Raw genomic sequence first — 21364 nt, forward strand, 5'->3', positions numbered from 1 at the left:
GAGGGGCCCTGGAGGGAGCTGGGCAGAAAGAGGCACCGCCGGCCACCCTTCAAGAAGAAGAGGTCCTGGAAGCCGTATAACAAGCTGACCTGGGAGGAGAAGAAGCGACTGGAGGAGAGGGAGTCGCAGCGGGCGTCCCAGATGCGTGCCGAGATGTTCGCCAAGGGCCCACCGGTGGCCCCTTACACCACCACCCAGTTCCTGATGATGAAGGACCATGTGGAGAGCCTGCAGGACATGAGCAAGCAGGAGCTGATCCGTGAGTACATAGAGCTGGAGGAGTGCATAAGCCGCATGGAGGAGGAGAACAACCACCTGAGGTCACAGCAGCATGAACTGGAGATGGAGCTGGAGAAGCTCCAAGAGGAGAACCGGCGGCTGCGGAGGGAGCAGGGGGTGGCTGACCTTATGGGGCTCTGATTCCCCTTCCCCCCCCCCCCCCCGGACTCTGAGCACCAGTGCTACAGCATTTCAACAAATATAACTTTTTCTTTTTATGAATCTCCTGGGATTGTCACTTCAGAGCCATAACCTGCCCCCTCCCATAGCGGGACACCTAGACGGCGGCGCACAGACCCATTCGCTGTCTTCACACTGACTTCTGGTGACTTTGCAGATCGCACAAAGACTTGGGGACTGACCGGCGTGTGATCTGACGACCCGGTGACATACCTGAGTCTGAAGCAGTTGCCAAGGGAGGTCAGTCATGCCAAACGGAGTTAACCTCTGACTAATAGCTCTGAACCCGTCAACCCTACTGGACCAGGGAAGGTCCAACCGGGTTTGCCGGAGCAGGGAGCAAAAGGGGGGCCATTGTGATACATTTGCCTATATGTCTCAGTTTACTGCTCCCTGCTAGCCAGGTTATTGATGTGCTAATGTCCCCTCACTATTTCTAAAGGTTAATTGATCTATTGTGTTGTGTGAAGGAGAGCTGGGTTTAAGTGGCTTGTGTTAATTATTCTGATTGCTTCATTGTGGTAATTATCTCTCTATATGCGGGGTCGAGCGGTCTGGTTGATGTATTCAGTACAGCTAGTGCTCAGCGTCATTGATGTCATTGTCTAAAGAAAATGTGTTTCAGCATCGGCCCCGTCGTGTCTACCTAGTCATCTGTATGGAAGCCCCAGTGTGAGGGGGGCGGAGATTTGTCATTGTAACAGTTTTGGAAATGACATATAAGCTGTGTGTGTTATAACATTAAAGTCTGTGTTGTTCAAGCAGTAAGCTTGTCTCATGTGTGGCTTTCTGGGCGATTCCAGGGATATCCCTCCTCGTGGAATATTGGGGTGATTTTCGTTATGGGAAGAAGGGAACGTTGACGGGGATATCATACCGTCACAAGTGGTATCGGGACAACCCTAATTAAAATCACTGCTCCCGGAAAAACTTTCCCTGGGGCAGGACCCGGGTCCCCAAACCCTTTTAAGGACAATAACTTGCAATAACTTGCATAACTTGCCTTTAAAATTAGCCCTTTTGATTTCGAAAGTTTGAGTCTCATAGACTTTAATGGGGTTCTAAAGTTCGCGCGGTCCGTTCGAAGGTTCTGATGCAAACCCAAAATGGTGTCAAAAGTGTCCGATGTGTCCACCATAATGTCGCAGTCACAATAAAAATCGCTGATCGCCGCCATTACTAGTAAAAAAAATATATTAATAAAAATGCCATAAAACTATCCCCTATTTTGTAGATGATATAACTTTTGCGCAAACCAATCAAAAAAAGCTTATTGCGATTTTTTTACCAAAAATATGTAGAAGAATATGTATTGGCCTAAAAGGAGGAAAAAATGTTTTTTTATATATTTTTGGGGGATATTTATTATAGCAAAAAGTAAAAAGTATTGAATTTTTTTCAAAATTGTCACTCTATTTGTGGGGAAAAAAAAAAAAAAAACAATTTGGTTTGGGAGCCACGTCGCACAACCACGCAATTGTCTGTTAAAGCGACGCAGTGCCGAATCGCAAAACCTGGCCGGGTCCTTTAGTGGTTAAAACGTCATTAAAAAATGCAGGATGTTTGAAAAAAATTTTTTCGTTTTTCAGAACACGGAAAATTATGTGAAGCCTACACACGATCATTTTAAATGACATTTTTGTAAAACGTCGTTTTTTTCATGCCGAAAAACGATCGTGTGTACGCGGCATAAGACTAAAACTAAAAACTGGAAATTGTAGAGAAATGCTTAAAGAATGCATTACAATTTAACTACACCCATTAGATTTTAGATGAATAAAATGAGTTTTAGTCGACTAAAATTATTTTATTCGACTAAAATGTACTGGAGATTTTAGTAGACTAAAATGTCCTGGAGATTTAGTCGACTAAATAAAACTAAACAATTGCAGAAGACTAAAATGGGACTAAAACTAAAATGCTATTTAAGTCCTAAGACCCCTTTCACACTGGGGTGGTTTGCAGGCACTGTTGCGCTAAAAATAGCACCTGCAAACAGATCCGAAACAGCGACTGCCGTTTTTCCAGTGTGAAAGCCAGAGGGCTTTCACACTGGAGGGGTGCGTTAGCAGGACCGCTCCAAAAGTCCTGCTAGCCACATCTTTGGAGCGGTAAAGGAGCAGGGTGTTCACCGCTTCTCCACTGCTCCTTCCCTTTGAAAGCAATGAGAAACCGTGGCTATACTGCCGGCAATGCGCCTCTGCAGAGGCACATCGCGGTTGGTATTAACCCTTTTTCGACCGCTAGCGGAGGTAAAACCGCACCGCTAGCGGCCGAATACTGCCGCAATTCTAACGGTAAATCGCCGCTAAAAATAGAAGCGCTTTACCGCCACCACACCTCCCTCCCCAGTGTGAAAGGGGCCTAAAATGAAATAGAAATTTGCTGCCAAAATTAACACTGTAAAGTACACAATAAAAAACAAAACCCATCCCTGCCTTGTCCCACTGCTTGTCCAAAAAAATCAAGAGCTTGTTATGAACCCGAGTTCTATAAAAGATAATAGAGTAAGTTAGTAGGAAGCAACTTGCTTCAGGGTTGCCCACTATTTTCAAGGCAGACCTCATAAAATATAACAGCATCAAACCTTTTTTCAGTTCTGTTGCAAAATTTATGCACAGGAGGGATAAATATGTGTATCACTCATTTTCGTGTGACCTTTGTTGAAGTGCATACAGCCTAGCTTTCAACTGTCCCTGATTTCGAGGGACTGTCCCTGATTTCGAGAAATGCCCGTTTGTCCCTCTGTTCTTCTCATCTGTCCCTCATTTTGGTCTGATCTATATAGATGTATATAAAATGCACCTTTTATCGATTAAAAAGTGTTTTCCAGCGCAAAGCATTTCATCTGATTTCTAAAATTGCTGCATTTGTAAATTCTAAGAGCCAATATAAAGGAATAGTAGTGGTAAAAAAAAGCATTTTGGGTTCAACCAAGTTCTAGTTTTTTTTGTACAATTCTCCTTTAAGGGGCGTGGCAATGGGTGTGTCTTATGCCCGCATACTTTTGCGGATAGGTGTCCCTCATTCCCATCTCAAAAAGTTGGGAGGTATGCATACAGCTAAGGAATGATGTTAGACTGGTGTCTAAGGCCAGGTTCACATTTGTGCAATGTAGTAACGCATGCAAAATTGTGCATTTTCCTGCAGTGTATAAAAACATGCATTTCATTTGCAGGTGTGGTGGAGTCATTAACTCTTAATGGCACCCCAACCCACCTTGCTAAAGTGATGTCCTACTAAAATGTGTTTTCATGTATAGGGCAGCCCATTAAAAAGAAAGGGCTCCCCTTATCATGACTCTACAAAACGCACATAAACACACACTGACACACCTACATAAGTGTGAACATATACACACAGGCAAAGGTGACAATAGTTTTGATAGAAACAGTAATGTGTAAGCTTTAAAAATGTACCTGAGTTTGTTCTACAACTTACTTGAATTTGCTTGCTTAATTTTGGAACTAATAGAAGAATTTACAAGAGGGGACTTATTAAATGAACGTGGAATCATTGGTCTGAGGAACCACAAATAAATATGTGATAAATATTACACTTGCATTTAGACCTTTGTATAGCTTTATCATCATTTTTGATGTTTTGTGATATACTAGTTTTATACTTACCGGATAGAATACTCCAGTGGTTTTATCTGGTAAGATGCCACCTAGTATTTTTTCCAAGAATGGATCTCTGTAGCCCCACAGTAACTCCTTCACACTTCTGACTTGAAACAACGATGAATTGGAATTTTTTATGGCATCGTTTATCATTCCCAATAACGGAAAAATGCCTGGAGCAGCCTGATGTGCAAAAATAATAGTAGGTGATCAGTAAAAAGAAATCGAGCAGTATATGGCAATTCATTAATTTAATGATTTTAAAGTAGAAATAGTGAAAGTGTAGAAATGCATTTTTTTTTCAATAATAATATATCATTTTACTTCAACGGTTTTGCCTAACATGGCTAATCACCAGGAACTCCCCCGATGGGGTTCTTGCATATAGTCGTTGTCGGGCATATTTGCTAAACATGTGCGGTTCGTTTCGAATTGAAATTCAAATACATTTTTGATTTGCGGAAATTCTGATGTACCCGAATTACAATAGTACCGAATTTAAACAAATCCAAAATAACAAATTGTTTCCAAATACTTTTTGAATACGAATAGTTTTCAAATTCAAAATCAAAAAGGTTTTCAAATTCGAATTAGAAAAAGTATTTGAATTTGTTTTCAAATTTGAATAGTTTTCCAATTTCCAAACATAATAAAATAGAATATAAAATAAAGGAATAGAATAGAAAAAAAAATTAATACAAAGGAATATAACAGGAAAACAAGAATAGAATATGATAGAGTAAAACTGAACAAAATAGAATAGAAAATAAAAGATGAATATACTAGAATATAATAGAAACAAATAGAATAGAATAACAGAAAGAATATAACCATCTTTTGAGATTCAAATTTCAAATAGATAAAATTTGAATACAAAAGAAAAAATTGAATGGAAAATAATAGAATAGAAAAAAAGATTAAAAAAGAACTGAATAGAATTAAAAAAAACAATAGACTAGAATAGAAAGAATATAACAATTTACCAAAATTCTAATAGAATCAATTCAAGAATCAATTCAAATTTAAATAGAATAGAAAAAAAATAGATAAGGATCGAATAGAAAATAACAGAATAGTATAGAAACAAAACAACAGAATAGAATACGAAGAATATAATCATCTTCTGAAATTCAAACTTTGAATAGAATCAATTTTAATTTGAATATAAAAGAATAGAATAGAAACAAATAGAAACGAATAGAATAGAAAATAAAATGTAATGGAATAGAAAATAATAAACAAATAGAAAAATAATATAATTAAAAAACAATAGAATAGAAAGAATATAACCATTTCCCAAAATATAAATATAATTAATTTGAATAGAATAGAAAATAATAGATTAGAATAGGAAGATATATTCATTCTATTCTGTTTTTTCTACTATTGTGTTATTTTTCTATTCTTTTCCACTCTATTCTTTTCTATTTTATTCAAATTTGAATTGATTCTATTTGAATTTTGAAAAATTATTATATTATTTATATTCTATTGTTTTTTTAATTATATTCTATTCAAATTTCAGAAGATGGTTATAAACTTTCTATTTAATGTTATTCCTTTTTTATTATATTATATTCCTTTCCATTCTATTCTATTTCATTTGATTCTTTTTTTATTTTATTTCCTATTTTGTTCTGTTTTACCCTATTATATTATATTATTTTCTTTTAAGTTATATTCTTTTCTATTCTGTTATATTTTTTTCTATTCTATTCCTTTATTTTCTATTCTATTTTATTCTCTGGAAATTGGAAAACGATTAGAATTCGAAAACTCAAATCGTTTTGAGTACAAAGAAACAAAAATTTTGAAAATGAATTAAACAGATTAAACAAATTTAACAATTTTTTTTATATAAATAATGAATCGAAACAAAACAAATTTTTTGTTCTGCACATGTCTAACATTCGCTAGTGTGAATATAGTCTAAATAAAATATGACATAGTAGGGTTGATTTACTAAAAAAACAGACTTAACTTAAAGAGGTCTGCCCACTGCTGAAAAAAGGAAAAGCCAGCAGCTGCACATACTGCAACTGCTGATTTTTAATAATAGGACACTTACCTGTCCTGGAGTCCAGCGATGTCTGCACCGCAGCTGATTTTTCTATCAGCTGTCGGGTGCTGCCGTCACCATTGCCAGTAAGGGAACCTAGTAATGAAGCATTACAACTTCACGCCGAGTCCCTACTGCGCATGCGCGAGGCACGCACTGCGCTCTCCTACTGGCCCGGCGGTGGAGGAAAGAGGAGGGAGGAGGAGGGAGCCATTGCGCTGATGTCAGCGACCGAGACTCCTGGAAGTGGGGACAGGATACCTGTCAAAGGCAGGTATCCTCTCCCCCCTCCCCATCGAAAGGTGCCAAATTTGGCACCAGAGGGGGAAGGAGACAAATGAGCGGAAGTTCCAGTTCCTCTTTAAAGCCTTATGCCGCGTACACACCACCGTTTTTCATGATGAGAAAAATGCAATTTTTTTAATTGGTCATTAAACGATCGTGTATAGGCTCTAGAGCAGTGATGGCGAACCTTTGAGCCCGAGTGCCCAAACCGCGACGCAAAACCAACGTATTTCTTTTAAAGTGCCAACACAGAATTAAACCTACCAGCGGCTCTGTACAGAGGATGGGACTGAACATCCTCTCTGAATGAGCCCTAAGAGACTAAAAACGTAAGATTCTGACAGATTTGCTCAGAATGCAGGGTTCAGGAATGCATTGTGCTCAGAATGCACTGTGCAACATACACTGACCTACCTGACACATGCACTCACCTACCTGACACATGCAATGACACCAATAATGAGGCACAATGACACCAATAATGAGGCACAATGTTTCCCAAAGACACTAATAATGAGGCCAAATAATGGGGCACAATGACACCAATGAGGGGGGTAAAATGTTTCCCAATTACACTAATAATGAGGCCAAATAACAGCAATGATGGGGCACAATGACACCAATGAGGGGGGTAAAATGTTTCCCAATTACACTAATAATGAGGCCAAATAACAGCAATGATGGGGCACAAGGTTTCCAAATGAGGCACAATGACACCAATGAGGGGGGGTAAAATGTTTCCCAATGACACTAATAATGAGGCTAAATAACATCAATGATGGAGCACAAGGTTTCCAAATGACACCTATACTGAGGCACAATGAGGTGGGTGAAATGTTTCCCAATAACACTAATAATGAGGCCTTTTTTAAGATAATTCCTGTCTCACCTTGTTCCGAGTCCGGCAGCACATTCCCGCACGTCTAGAGGTCTCTCAGCATGTTCTCCCGGTCGCGTCCAGCATGTCAGCACTGATTTGTATGGGCGGTGTGGATGAGACAGCTTTTTTAATTTGATTTGCGTTCTCACACGCATGCACGTCACCTCTGTGGGCCTATTCTGTGTCACACCCACTCCGACGCGTCACCGCTAGCCCAGAGAACCGTGGGAGATGTTGTTTGCGGGTGCGTTGTGGCGATTCAATGCTAGGGTAGGTTTTATTTCTCCTACCTATGGAATTTTGCTGACAGCCCCCTCTCATGGGCTGAACAGCATTGGCTGCTACCAGGCTGTGGATATATGCGCATTTGCTCCTATGAACTTTGGTTTCTCTTGCCCCGCCAGAGATCCCAGCCAAACTTTTGTTTGTACTCTATATACATGACATGTTTTGTTGAACATATATAATCGAAGTTCTTTTAGAGCTTATAATGTATGCATATGTTAAAATTGTTTTATTCTTTTTCATCTCTTTAGAGTAATCTAGAGAGACGATCTTGTCCTAATTCCCCTGAAGAAGCCAAGAGGCGAAACTAGTAGGGTCGACCTGATCGAAAAAATTATTTCTAGATCTTGCTCCCACAAAATAATTTATGCACTATCTGTATATTGAATTACTATATTTTGTAAAAATTGAATGAATAAACCTTTTTTATATATTTTTATATATACATACATACTTTGTCTGGTTTTCTTCATCGCACCGCAATAATCCCCCCAACTCTTCCAAAAAATTCCCCTCCTTTGAATCTATTTTGGGATGAGGTGCTGTATCCTTTTTTAGGACTCTCGATCACATACCCCCCAATCTACCCCATGGCGATTCAATGGTTTTTCGGTGTAATTTCTTGATCTTCATGGCGTGCCCACAGAAATGGCTCTGCGTGCCGGCAGCGGCACGTGTGCCACGCGTTCGCCATCACTGCTCTAGAGCATTTTTTCGACGTCATTTTTATTGTCGTGAAATATGGTCGTGTGTAACGACGGGGAAAAAAACGAGCATGCTCAGAAGCAAGTTATGAGAAGGGAAATTTGCATAATCAGCCCAAAGGGTGGCACCATTCTAATGGAACTTCTCCTTTATAGTGCCGTCGTACGTGTTGTACATCACCGCGCTTTGCTCGAGCATTTTTTTTCACGATCGTGTGTATGCAACCAGGCTTGAAAAGAATCACGTCGAGAAAAACTTTTTTTTTTTTTTCCATGACATTAAAAACGGCCGTGTGTACGCGGCATTGCACTTTGAAATAGTCCCCACCACCAATTCAGAGCTGTTCCCCACAGTAATTCTGTGTTGAATGATTCTGTCTTAGAATATACCATGAATGCAGGGTTTCATGAACCTGTCCCCTGAGGAGGCATAACCACAGCTTTTAACATTCAAAGTAATGATTAGGAGAGTGGCAATAATGTAATCAAGTCAGATCCCCTGTACTGTAGAGCAGTGGTCCCCAACCTTTTTGGAATCGGGGACCGGCTGCGTGGAAGAAAATTGTGCCAAGGACCAGGGGGGGGGGGTCACGATTTTTCTCGGGCAATGGCTGGTGTTAGCGCTTCAATCATCCCGGCACCATGCTTGTTATGGTGTCAGGGTGATTGAAGCGCATTTTTTCTATTATTACATTGTAGTAATAAATTAAATAGTTCAACTTACCATAATGTAGAATCAGTGGAAGCCCTGACGTGTCACTTGCCACTGGCGCCTGCTACCAGATGTGGATAGTCACTTGCCACGATGCCTGTCACCAGATGCGGAATGTCACTTGCCACATGACCTGCCACGCTTACTGCCACAAGATGTGGATTGTCACTTGTCACGTTGCCTGTCACCAGATGTGGAATGCCACTTGCCATGCCACAATATGTGGATTGTCACCTGCCACGTTGCCTGTCACCAGATGGGGAATGTCACTTGCCACATCACCTGCCACAAGATGTGGATTGCCATCTGCCACATTGCCTGTCACCAGATGTGGATTGCCACCTGCCACATTGCCTGTCACCAGATATGGATTGCCACCTGCCACATTGCCTGTCACCAGATGTGGATTGCCACCTGCCACATTGCTTGTCACCAGATGTGGATTGTCACTAGCCATGTTGCCTGTCACCAGATCAATAAAGCATAGCATCTGGTCTCCCTTCCCTTGTTCAGAGGCAATCTGCACCGGCAAGTTTCACACAGCGAGGAGCTGCAGGAGAGCGGTGATGCGGGCAGTATGAAATGATGTCATCTCTCTGCTCCCCGCTGCATCTCCGACACAGACATGGCACTGGCTTTGAGGGCGGAAGAGCGGTGATGTGGGGGGGGCAGAGAGAGATATCATCTCTGCTTGCCCGCTCGCTTTTTCCCATCCACACAGCGCTCTCATGCCGGTGTTCTGCGGGCATTATGTGCCGGGGGACAATTCTCGGCAGCACACCGGCAGCCCAGCATCTCCCTTGCCGGCCGCCTGCACCCGTGGCCCGGCTGCAGAAGCGCCACGGCCCGGTAGTGGGCCGGGGGTTGAGGACCCCTGCTGTAGAGGACTGCTCAATTTCCATCAGGAGAAAAGAAAGAAGACCCTGAGTGTGATTTAACTGGTCTGAAAACAAAGATACATATAATGAAACAAACAATAAAGGGGACCAGTGGCAAACCTCTACTTCATATTCCCATCACACACACATTCCTGGATGAGCTCTCAAATTAGGGTGCTGCAGCAACAACCAGCTGGAAACTGGTTCAAATCACAATGTAGATATTTTTGCCAGCACACCATGGAACGACGTGAATAGTGTTCAAACGGATGATTTATTGCATGATCACAACACAAGGAGAGTGAAACGTTTCAGAGTCACGCAGGACCCCTTTGTGGCAAAGCCAGACATTCTGTCACCTAGCGAAAATACTTATTTTGCAACCCCCCCCCCATACCAGAAAAAAAGTTATTTACTGCCAAGGGCAAGGATACCAAACTGTCAAAAATGCCCCTGATGTCTGATTTTTGAGACATAGAAAGGGACTGAGGACAGATTCCCCAATCCCCTTTTCTGCAGTCTCAGCTGCACTAAACAGTGACTGAATGGGAAGTGCTCTGTGCTGAGTGGCTTCCTATTCATTCCTATTCATTCACAAACTGAAGCATAGTAAACACAACTGTGTTCATTCAGAAAAGGAAGGGGCTGGTAAATTACATACTTACTGGCTCTCAAGAGAAAAATGAAACTACGACAGGGTGGCAATTACTATACTGTATGCCAACTCACAAAATGTGTGCATTGTCCTGGTGGTCATCAAAACAATCAACTTAACTACAAATCAAGGCATAGACACCCTGAACTGAAGTGCCTATGTCCGATGGACTCCCGTGGCATGTGCACAGTTAATTAGGACAAAAAATATTTTTGAATTGAATTTGGGTCACACATGCCTAACTAAATACAGAACAGCTCAAACAAGCATATTAATCCCTTCCTGCCGACGTAAAGCAAATATGCAGCCTTGGCTTGAAGGGGTTGTACTGGGGTGATGCCTGCAGCTACAGGCATCACCCCCCAGTACCGTTTTTTTAGAGCCAGCGATCGGCTTTGTGATAACAACTGATGTGGCTAAGAAACTAGTCGGCTGTTATCCCAAACATTGGTAAGGGATGTCCCCCTCCATCTACCGCCTTCCGCAGTTTGCCCAGGCTCTCATGCCCCACCAGGAGGCCTGAGCGACCAGCTGGCGGTCATGACCGCTGGCTGGCTGGAGACCCGAACGATGCATTATCCAGCAAATATTTATTAAAAATGATGAGATAAATAAAACTACTCACAAGTGTAGGTAGTATGCTTGCACAAAGAGACACTAAAGGTGGCAACAAACTCCTAACTTTGTCATAACCTCCGGCTTGAGGGGGACCTCACCAGGCTACCTGCTGCTGAAGCGTTTTAAAGGTTTTCCTTCTTCATCAGAGCCCAGTGCTCTGTTTGGAGTTTGTTGCTACCTTTAGTCAGTAGTGTATTTAGGTTTTGTGCTGCCCTAGGACTGACTAAACTCATGCCCTCCCTAATTTAAATATGACCCAACTCTTCCTGTCAAGGCCACACCCCTTTGTTTAAGATCCGCCCTGAATTTTTTTAAGTTGGGACCCTAGTTCTGAGGGCCTGGGGGCAATGGATTTCCTTAATTTGCATAGATTTCTTCTTACTTCCTGTTTGGTTATGGGGCAGGAAGTGAAGGGAAATCTCTGCAATGGGACAGGGATGGTAAAAAATAAACTGACAGGGGCTTTAACCCTCCATTGCTCATTCCAAAATTAAAAAATAAAGTGTTGCCTATAGTTCTACTTTAAGCACAAATTTCTGATAATTTTATGGAGAGGACTAACAGATAAAGCTGACTTTCATCAGTCTTGCCTACACACCATCAGTTAAAAAAACACAACGACGTGCTGAGAAAAATTAAGTTCAATGCTTCCGAGCATGCGTCGACTTGATTCTGAGCATGCGTGGATTTTTGACCGATGAATTTCCCCACAGACGATCGTTTTTTTCTATCGGTTTTTTAACCATCAGATAATTTTAAGTTTTTTCACCGATGGGTAAAAAAACGATGGGGCCCACACACGATCATTTCGTCCGATGAAAACGGTCCATCGGACCGTTTTCATCAGACGAACCAGTCGCGTGTACATTAGGAGATATAACCATGCCAATGGTGCATCAGAAAACATATAGCACAGTGAGGAAGGTTTGTGGTCCAGGATGATGGGACAGTCAAAATTAGCCCCCCCCCCCCACAGTTGCAGCCACTTTATGGGGACGCTGGACTAATTTGCCCCTCAGCCCAGTCCGCCCTATAAGCCGGCAGGGACTCTTTCTATGCTGCCCCCCTGCAAAGTACTGCCCTAGGTCTGAGCCTTGTTAACCTAGGCCAGGATACAGTGTTGCCTTTAGTGGCTCTTTGTGCAAGCATATACTACCTATACTTGTGAGTAGTTTTATTTACCTTATCATTTTAATAAATATTTGTTGGATAATGCACTAGGCCAGTGTGCCCTCTTTTCTTTTTTTTTTTTTTTCTAAAGTAAGCCATCTTCATACCTGACCATATTTAGGGTGGAACATGTAACATGTTCTAGCTCCTGACCCCACCTCCCTGTGATCTTCTCCTCGCATCAGAAGACACAATTTAAAAACAGCGTGGCTGTGCATAGCTCGCCCACAAGGCTGTGTCACTCATTCAAAGAGTTATGTGAAAGACTAGACTACAAATAACATTGGCCAACACAGCTGATGGCTTGTACTTCTCAATAGACTGTGAGGGCTCTGGTGAGCATCCTCTTAGTTAATTGTTTCTTCCTGCAATTCTGTAACTGCCTTCCCATGTACAGGCAGACAATGGACTGAGAGTCTGCAGAAACCTGTCATTACATTTGCAATCTGCTGATCATAAATGCAATGCTTCACAGACTCCGGTGTAGAAAAGCAAATTTTTTTACCTGCAAAAAGTTTTTTTTTTTTTTTTTTTATACGTTTTTTTCTTTCAATTCAAGTTTTACACATTTTTTCACATTAAAAATACAATACTGTATGTGCAAAAGTGTTCGTGGTAAATACACACAGTATCAAATATAAAACTTATTCTGTTATAGTACAAATATTTGCAAACTGAAAATCTATTTTTTTTTTTTTTTTTTTAGGTATGTTCTTTCAATTAGGGGTCTTTGCCAATGATAGCATTAGCATGGTCCATATTCCTATGGGGTAACTCCGATATTTATTCGTCCTTTTTACTGGAGCATTATCAAGATATTGTCAATCCTCTTGTAACACTCTATTTCGTATGGATCTATTGAGTATTTATCAGATGCTTCCCCAACAGAAGTCTACTCACTCTAAGGCTGGCTTCACACTACGGTTTTCCCGTCCGTCAGCCGCATACGATTTCAGTATTGAAAACGTACGGGCCCGGACGGGAAAACGTATAGATAGACAATGCATTGCAAATCGTATGCACTCAGATGCATCCGGGTGCGTACGATTTGCTGGCAAAACGTTTTTAAACGTACGCAAAACCGTGTTCAACCACGGTTTTGCGGCCGTTTTTAAAACAGTATGGCAAACGCATACTTTTTCTTTAACATTAACGTCAATGGAAAACGCACATATGTGCGGTTCCATACGTTCCCGTCCGTTTCAGCCGCATACGGTTTTTCATATAAATCGCATGCAGCTGACGGACGGGAAAACCGTAGTGTGAACCCAGCCTTATGGAGAGATCCCTATCCCTGAGTCCTCAGGTGAGGACCCCGGTAAGGAAGTTATCCCCATTCTGGGTGTTTCCAGGCATCTATAAGGTGACCCTCATCATCTTGTCAGAGTTCAGGTAGGGTTAGAGAGAGAAAAGGTTAAGTTTGAAGGAAGAAAGATAGAAAGGGAAATAAAGGAGTAAAGATTTAGAGAATGACCTCGCTCCCTGGTTCCCGCCCCCCTTCGGCCTCTCTATGTTGGCGCAATTTGGGGGTCCCCCGTTAGATACCGAATCCAAGGATCCCAGACCTTTTCAAACAGCTGCATTCTATCATTTAACCACTTAAGCCCCGGACCAATATGCTGGCTAAAGACCCAAGGGGTTTTTACAGTTCGGGACTGCGTCGCTTTAACAGACAATTGCGCGGTCGTGCGACGTGGCTCCCAAACAAAATTAGCGTCCTTTTTTCCCCACAAATAGAGCTTTCTTTTGGTGGTATTTGATCACCTCTGCAGCTTTTATTTTTTGCGCTATAAACAAAAATAGAGCGACAATTTTGAAAAAAATGCAATATTTTTTACTTTTTGCTGTAATAAATATCCCCCAAAAACATATATATAAAAAAAAAATTTTCCTCAGTTTAGGCCGATACGTATTCTTCTACCTATTTTTGGTAAAAAAAAATCTCAATAATCGTTTATCGGTTGGTTTGCGCAAAATTTATAGCGTTTACAAAATAGGGGATCGTTTTTTTTGCATTTTTATTTTTTTTACTAGTAATGGCGGCGATCAGCGATTTTTTTTCATGACTGCGACATTATGGCGGACACTTCGGACAATTTTGACACATTTTTGGGACCATTGTCATTTTCACAGCAAAAAATGCATTTAAATTGCATTGTTTATTGTGAAAATGACAGTTGCAGTTTGGGAGTTAAACACAGGGGGCGCTGTAACATTTAGGGATCACTGTGTATGTGTTTACTAGTGTAGGGGGGTGTGGCTGTAGGATTGACATCATCGATCGAGTCTCCCCTATAAAAGGGATCACTCGATCAATGCGCCGCCACAGTGAAGCACGGGGAAGCCGTGTTTACACACGGCTCTCCCCGTTCTTCAGCTCCGGGGGGCGATCGCGACGGAGCGGCTAAAAACAAATAGCCGCGCCGTCGTCCCGGATCACTCCCCGAGCGGACCCGACCTCCGCATGTACCGGGGGGGGTCCCGATCGGACCCCCCACCCACGTCTAGGCAGGCACGTACAGGTACGTTGATGTGCCTGTCCGTGCCATTCTGCCGACGTAAATGTACATGAGGAGGTCGGGAAGTGGTTAAGGTTGATGTCATACGTTCATTAAGTATGATCCAGGAAAGTTTGTGTTTGAGCTGGTCAAATGGCACAACTGCCGATTTACATAATTTTGTTGTTATTATTTTTGCTGCTGTAAATATAAACTCTATGAGACGTCTCTAGGGTTTTGATGCCGATTCCACTTTGTTACCTAGCAATGCCTGTCTTGGGGACTTGATAAGGTTTACCTTGGTGAGAGTGTATATAAGGTTATACACCCGAATCCAGTACCGCCTCACCTTCGGGTACTGCCACCACACATAGGTACATCGTCCCCGCCTGTCCGCAATCACGGAAACACTGAGGAGACACCAGAGGCCTCGCAACCGTCTAATTTGCCTGACAATGGGAGAGGAGAGCGCAGCATCGGATAGGATTGTACTACTTACGAATGGGCAGGGCCGATCTAGAACACCGGGACTCTGCACTGTCTGCTAACACCCTCCCCCGCCCCCTTCTCATCTCTTTCACGAGGCCCCCGTGCCACTATGATTCCTGTAAAAAAAAGCACCAGTGGTTACAGGAGAGGTGAGCAGTGTCAGCCTGTCCTGTACAGGTCATCTATGACGAAGCTGGAGTCAGCTCACACACCGCCTGCAGAAAATGCTCTGTCTTCTGCACATCCTGCAGATAGGTGTGCTGGAACGCTGACAGGTGGGCGTGGCCAGTGGAGGGAAAACCATCTCACTGCTCGCCATGCTCTGAGCGGAGACTAATGAGCTGCAGACTGCGGTGATGACTGCTTGGTGAAGCCCTGCCCCCCACGTGTGCTGTGGATTCACCCCAGTAATGCAGAGGCCGCTCAGAGTGCCTGAGTGCCGGTAGTCTGATGAATTTGGGGGATTGGGGTGAGTCCGATGACAGGGACAATACTGCATGACCGCCCTGTCCATCACGAAGCAAAGCACTCCTCTTCCATTTGACCCCTTCCTCTCCCGCCTCTCTCTCTCTCTTCCCCCCCTTCATCCCCATCCCCCTCTCTCTTTCCCCATCTCTCACCCCCCCCACCCTTCCCACCTCTCTCTCTCCCCCTCTTAATCCCCATCCCCCTCTCTCTTCCCCATCTCTCCCCCCCTTCCCACCCCTCTCTCTCCCCCTTCTTCCTTTCTCCTCCCCTCTCTCATATCCCCCTTTCTCCTCCCCTCTCTCCCCCTCCATCTCTCTTACCTCTCCTGCCTCTCTCTCCCTCTGCCCCTCTCTCCCACTCCTCCTCCCTCTCTCTCTCTCTCTCTCTCTCTCTCTCTCTCCCCCTCTCCTCGCTTCTCCCTCTCTCTATCCCCATCTCTCTTCCCTCTCTCCTCTCTTCCCCTTCTCTCATATATTCCCCCCTCTCTCCTCCACCTCTCTCTCTCTCCATTCCCCCTCTCTCTCCCTCCTACTCTCCCTCCTACTCTCTCTCCCCTCTCTCTCCTCTCTTTCCCCCCCTCTCTCTCTCTTTCTCTCTAACAAAAGGATCTACAGCCTTTGTTAGGCAATGTAAAAATGTAGGCATAATGTAGAGCTGTCTAGTAAGTGACGTTCACTATACAGAGGGAGCTTGTGTTGCAGCGCATACCCCAGTGTGATATGATCCAATGACATGCTGGAATCCTTGAGGACTGATCATGGGTAAATTGCCATCAGTTCATTGTACACTGTACCATGCAATATATACATTTTTATTGCTTGAATTATTTTTATTATGAGTGGGGCATCATATCTATGTTTTGCCTAAGGCCTCACAAAGCCTAGAGCCACTTTTGGGAGATGCCTCTTGAATAAAGGTAACCAGTCTTGCCGGGACCATGTACCATCTTATTATTAAGGATGAGCCGGTTCGGTTTGCACCAGAACTTGCGAACAGGCAAAAAATTGCTAATTTTAACCACTTAATCACCGCCTCATAGACAAAATACGCCTACAAGGTGGTTCCTTAATTCTGGGAGGACGTCCTTGGGCACGCACACAGGAGTGTCTGTGACCGCCGGGTCCAGAGGTCCAGAGGCCCCGCGCATCATGGATCATGGTAAAGCGCCGCTGATAGCTGATCCAATGACGGAGCGATCACTTGTTAACAAACCGGCGTCATGTGATGACGCCGGTTCCTCCCTCCCCTCTCTGTACCGAACGGTACAGTGTGAGAGGAGAGGGGAGAGAGCGGATGCAGCAGCTGTGCTGTGGGCTGTATCTGTGACAAATGCAGTCACAGATTTAGCCATCCATCCATCCTTGCTCAGCCATCCCTGCCCCATACTGTGCAGTCCCCCACAATACTCTGCAATCCCCTGCAATCCCCTGCAATACCCCGCAATACCCTGCAATACCCCGCAATACCCTGCAATACCCCGCAATACCTCGCAATACTCTGCAATACCCGTTATTTATTATTTTTTGCGGGAAAAACGTGTCAAACTAAAATACAAGTAAAGTGAACAATAAAATATATATATTTTTTAAAGCACCCCTGTCCACGTGTGCTTGCATGCAGAAGCGAACGCACACGTAAGTCCCGCCCACATATGAAAATGGTGTTCAAGCCACACATGTGAGGTATCGCTGCGAATGTTAGAGTGAGAGCAATCATTTTGGCCCTAGACCTCCTCTGTAACTAAAAACATATAACCAGTAAAAATATTTAAAACGTTGCCTATGGGGATTTTTAAGTAGCAAAGTTTGGCGCCATTCCACGAGCGTGTGCAATTTTGAAGGGTGACATGTTGGGTATCTATTTACTCGGCGTAACTTCATCTTTCACATTATTCAAAAGAATGAAGAAAAAATAAAAATTTTCAAAATGTTATAACAGAAACAAAGAAAAATTCATTTTTTTTTTTACCGAATTTTCAGTATTTTTTCTCTTATAGCGCAAAAATTAAAAAACCCAACAGTGATTAAGTACCACCAAAAGAAAGCTCTATTTGTGTGAAAAAAAGGACGAAAATTTCATTTGGGTACAGTGTTGTATGACTGAGTAATTGTCATTCAAAATGTGAGAGCACCGAAAGCTGAAAATTGGTCTGGTTATTAAGGGGGTTTAAGTGCCCAGTGGTCAAGTGGTTAAAGGCTTATATGCAAGTTATTGCCATAAAAAGTGTTTGGACACCTGGGTCCTGCCCCAGGGGACATGTATCAATGCAAAATGTTATTTTGCTGTGGTATTGTTATAAACACAGGAAAAATGCGCGACTTTACAGGCATACTATAAACACCCCCCAGGCACAATATTTAAAGGAATGTTTAACCTCCCTGGCGGTATGATTCTGTCTGGAATTACCTACCAAAAGCGGTACATTTATTTTGCAAGGAAATTGGCGTTTTATACTGTAGGCCTGTAATTTTTAGAAATAACCAAGCAAGAGTCTAGTAGGCATCCCGGGTATGATTTTTTTTAAAACAAAATTATAAATTATAATATAATAAATAATTATAAATAATTATAACAAATAATAATATAATTATAATAAAAATTATTCAATAATGTAATCAACTCAAAATCACTGAAATTTGCAGTTGCAGAATTGTCGCTGTCATTATTTTATTTTTTTTATGACGAATTTCCCCGCAAATCGCTATTGCACATTTCTGCAAGTGATTATAATTTATTATCGCTGTTTTCTAGCTGATCTAAAACCATTTTTGACATAAAGGGACACTTTTGGACAATCTACAGTTTTTAGGCAGAAATGACATTTTTTATTATATAAAAGTACATGCAGGGCACTGGGCAGACCACTAGGTACAAGGGGGGTGTGTATTTTTTACATACAGTACTGTAATCTATAAGATTACAGTATACTGTATGTAAAGTGTTTGTTTACTTTTTTGAATTTGGCGCCGTTCTCCGTCCCCGTGCGTCGTAACGTCGCAGGGAACGGAGATCGGCGGCACACGGGGACTGTGAATCGAGCGAGGAGGTCCCGCTCGCTCACACAGCGGGTGGCATCGCTGGATCCAGGGACAAGGTGAGTAAACCAAGCCTGTGGATCCAGCGAAAGGTAAGCCCGTCCAGCCCGAGCGTGACTCGGGTTTGCCGATCCTAACATGTAAAACCAACCCCGAGTCACGCTCGGGTTTACCGTCAGGGGGGTTAATTATTATTGTTTCACTTTAAGCATTATTAAAATCACTGCTCCTGAAAAAATTGCAGTTTTTAAAACTTTTTTTTGCATTGATACATGTCCCCTGGGGCAGGACCCGGGTCCCCAAACACTTTTATGACAATACCATGCATATAAGTCTTTAAAATGAGCACTTTTGGTTTTTCATGTTAGTGTCCTGTAGACATTTGCCGCGAACATCCTGCTCATCCCTACTTATTATTATTTTATAATTTACTTCTATCAGCAATGTGTTTATGATAGATGTCGAGGCCTCCTGGGCTATCATATGCCATTATTCCAGCTCAATACTCTCCTGGAGATCTGCTTCCTATCTTGTCATGTATTCTAGCTTTTCAGATGAGTGCTTCAGAACAGTGTATAATTCAGAGATATGTTCTTTAATCTTATCAAATTTCATACACAAATATTCCAAATATTCCATATTCCATAGTAGTTATATCTGAGTTCCGCAATAAGGTTTTTAAGAAATTAGTGATCTGTGTATATCTAAAGTATTCTGAGGTTCGGCAATTGGTATTTCTCTCCTAACACCCTTTTTGTCAGTATACCTTTATGGTCACATAGGTCTGCTATTCACCCCAGCCCTCACCCCCAGAACATTTGAATGGTGGACAAACAAAGGGCTGTTGAGAAGTTTACATTGCCCAAAATAGGGGCCAGTGGAGTATGCACGGATTTAAATGTATGAGATTTTATCATTCTGTCCCATATGTTTAAAGAGATAGAGAGAGCTGGGCATACTATTGGGGACTTTGCTTGGGCGATAGCCAGATTATTTTAGTTTTTTTATAAAAAAATTAATTGATCCCTTAATTTTAAAATGAGTGTTATTTGCATCTAATTATCCCTGTGTTGCTTATAGTATTAGCTCTATCTGAAGTGCTAAGCAATTCCTAAATTTGTTGTACGAGGTGTCTTCAAAAAGTTCCTGTACTTTTATATTTTCATTGGAAACGGTGAGGACTGGAGGAGTAGTAATTAATTGTGTCTGAGAGTGTCATGTGACTAGTCTGCCTGGCAAACCGGTTGATCTTGAAGTTTAGTAAAACTGATGTATTTTGTTTTTTAAATTCTTGATAAAAGAGTTTAAAAAAGTATGGAAACTTTTTGAAGGACTCGTGTGTATAACATTTTACATTGGTAACTAAAAGTAAAGCTAAAAGCTCATTTTTATTTTTATTTGGACAGAGTGGAAATGGATTAGAACACCTGTCAGGTTTTTATTGTTATCTGTGCTCCATTAGGGAGATTTACCCTCTCTATTTGTCATGTTTATCGTTCTCATTGAAAATGATTTCCCTTAATTTGCAGGGATATCCTCTTACTTCCTGTTTGGTTATGGGGCAGAAAGTGAAAATAAATCTCCCCAATGGGACACAGATACATTTTTTTTACAGGTGTTATAAATCTCCACTATGCTATCCAAATGAAAAAAGTTTTGTCTATTGTTCTTCTTTAATTGTTCGTACTTACAGCCACACCCAGATTAAGAACTGTATATGTATCTTCTTCGGGTCCAATAGACAAATGCCGTTGAAAGATGGCTTCATTTGGCTGATTAAACGACACTGTATCATTTCTGTTCTGTGTCACATTACTCTTTTTTACGTGCCTGACCCTTTAAAAGAAAAAATGTTTATACATATTAGTGAGAAGTTAAAAGAAATACTGTCGTTTTCTCTGTAAGTTTCATTATAAAAAGTAGTCAGGGTAGAAATATGAAACAATGAGTGGATTGCGTTAACTTTAAAATGAGTTACAATAGTTTTCTTACCAATCCTATTTGTTGCCATAAAACATGTATGTTATATATGGGTCTATTCCCTGCTTGTTTTACGGAGGCTTCTAGTGTTGATGCCTCCAAGTTTCCACTAGGGATTTCAGTTGGTCAATGTATGTGTTTACCCAAACTCGGCACACTACTGTGTCTAAAAACTTGTTTTTATGGAAAGATATCTGAGTGAATGAGCATATATATATATATATATATATATATATATATATATATATATATATATATATATATATATATATATATATATATACACATACACACACACACACACAGGGCTCAAAATTTCAAGTCCTGAGCTACTAGCCAGGCCTCAAGGGTTACTCGCCACCAGTTCTCCCACCCAGCCCGCCCCTAATTCCACCCCTAAACATGCTCTCATAAAATGACACTGAAATGTATTATGCAGAAATAAGTTATTAAAATAAATATTAACAACAACGGTATCCGTGCCCACCAATGCAGGCTGCGTGTGTCCACCATGCAGCCTTGTGCCCACGAATGCAGCCTTGTGCCTAGTGCCCAACAATGCAGCT

At 41.9% G+C, this 21364-nt stretch overlaps 1 protein-coding gene across 1 annotated transcript in view; it reads right to left on the reverse strand.

The window, feature by feature from the left end:
* The window catches only part of CD36 (CD36 molecule), a 72695-nt gene that overhangs the window by 42887 nt on the left and 8444 nt on the right, over nucleotides 1-21364 (reverse strand). The window contains exons 3-4 of the mRNA XM_040343454.1: nucleotides 20510-20654; nucleotides 4089-4265 (exon numbers count right to left, since the gene is read on the reverse strand). Coding sequence (XP_040199388.1) covers nucleotides 4089-4265; nucleotides 20510-20654 — 322 coding nt within the window. The remainder of the gene's footprint in view (nucleotides 1-4088; nucleotides 4266-20509; nucleotides 20655-21364) is intronic.

This window comes from Rana temporaria, chromosome 3, assembly GCF_905171775.1.
Source record: "Rana temporaria chromosome 3, aRanTem1.1, whole genome shotgun sequence".
NCBI classification, from domain to species: Eukaryota; Metazoa; Chordata; class Amphibia; order Anura; family Ranidae; genus Rana; species Rana temporaria.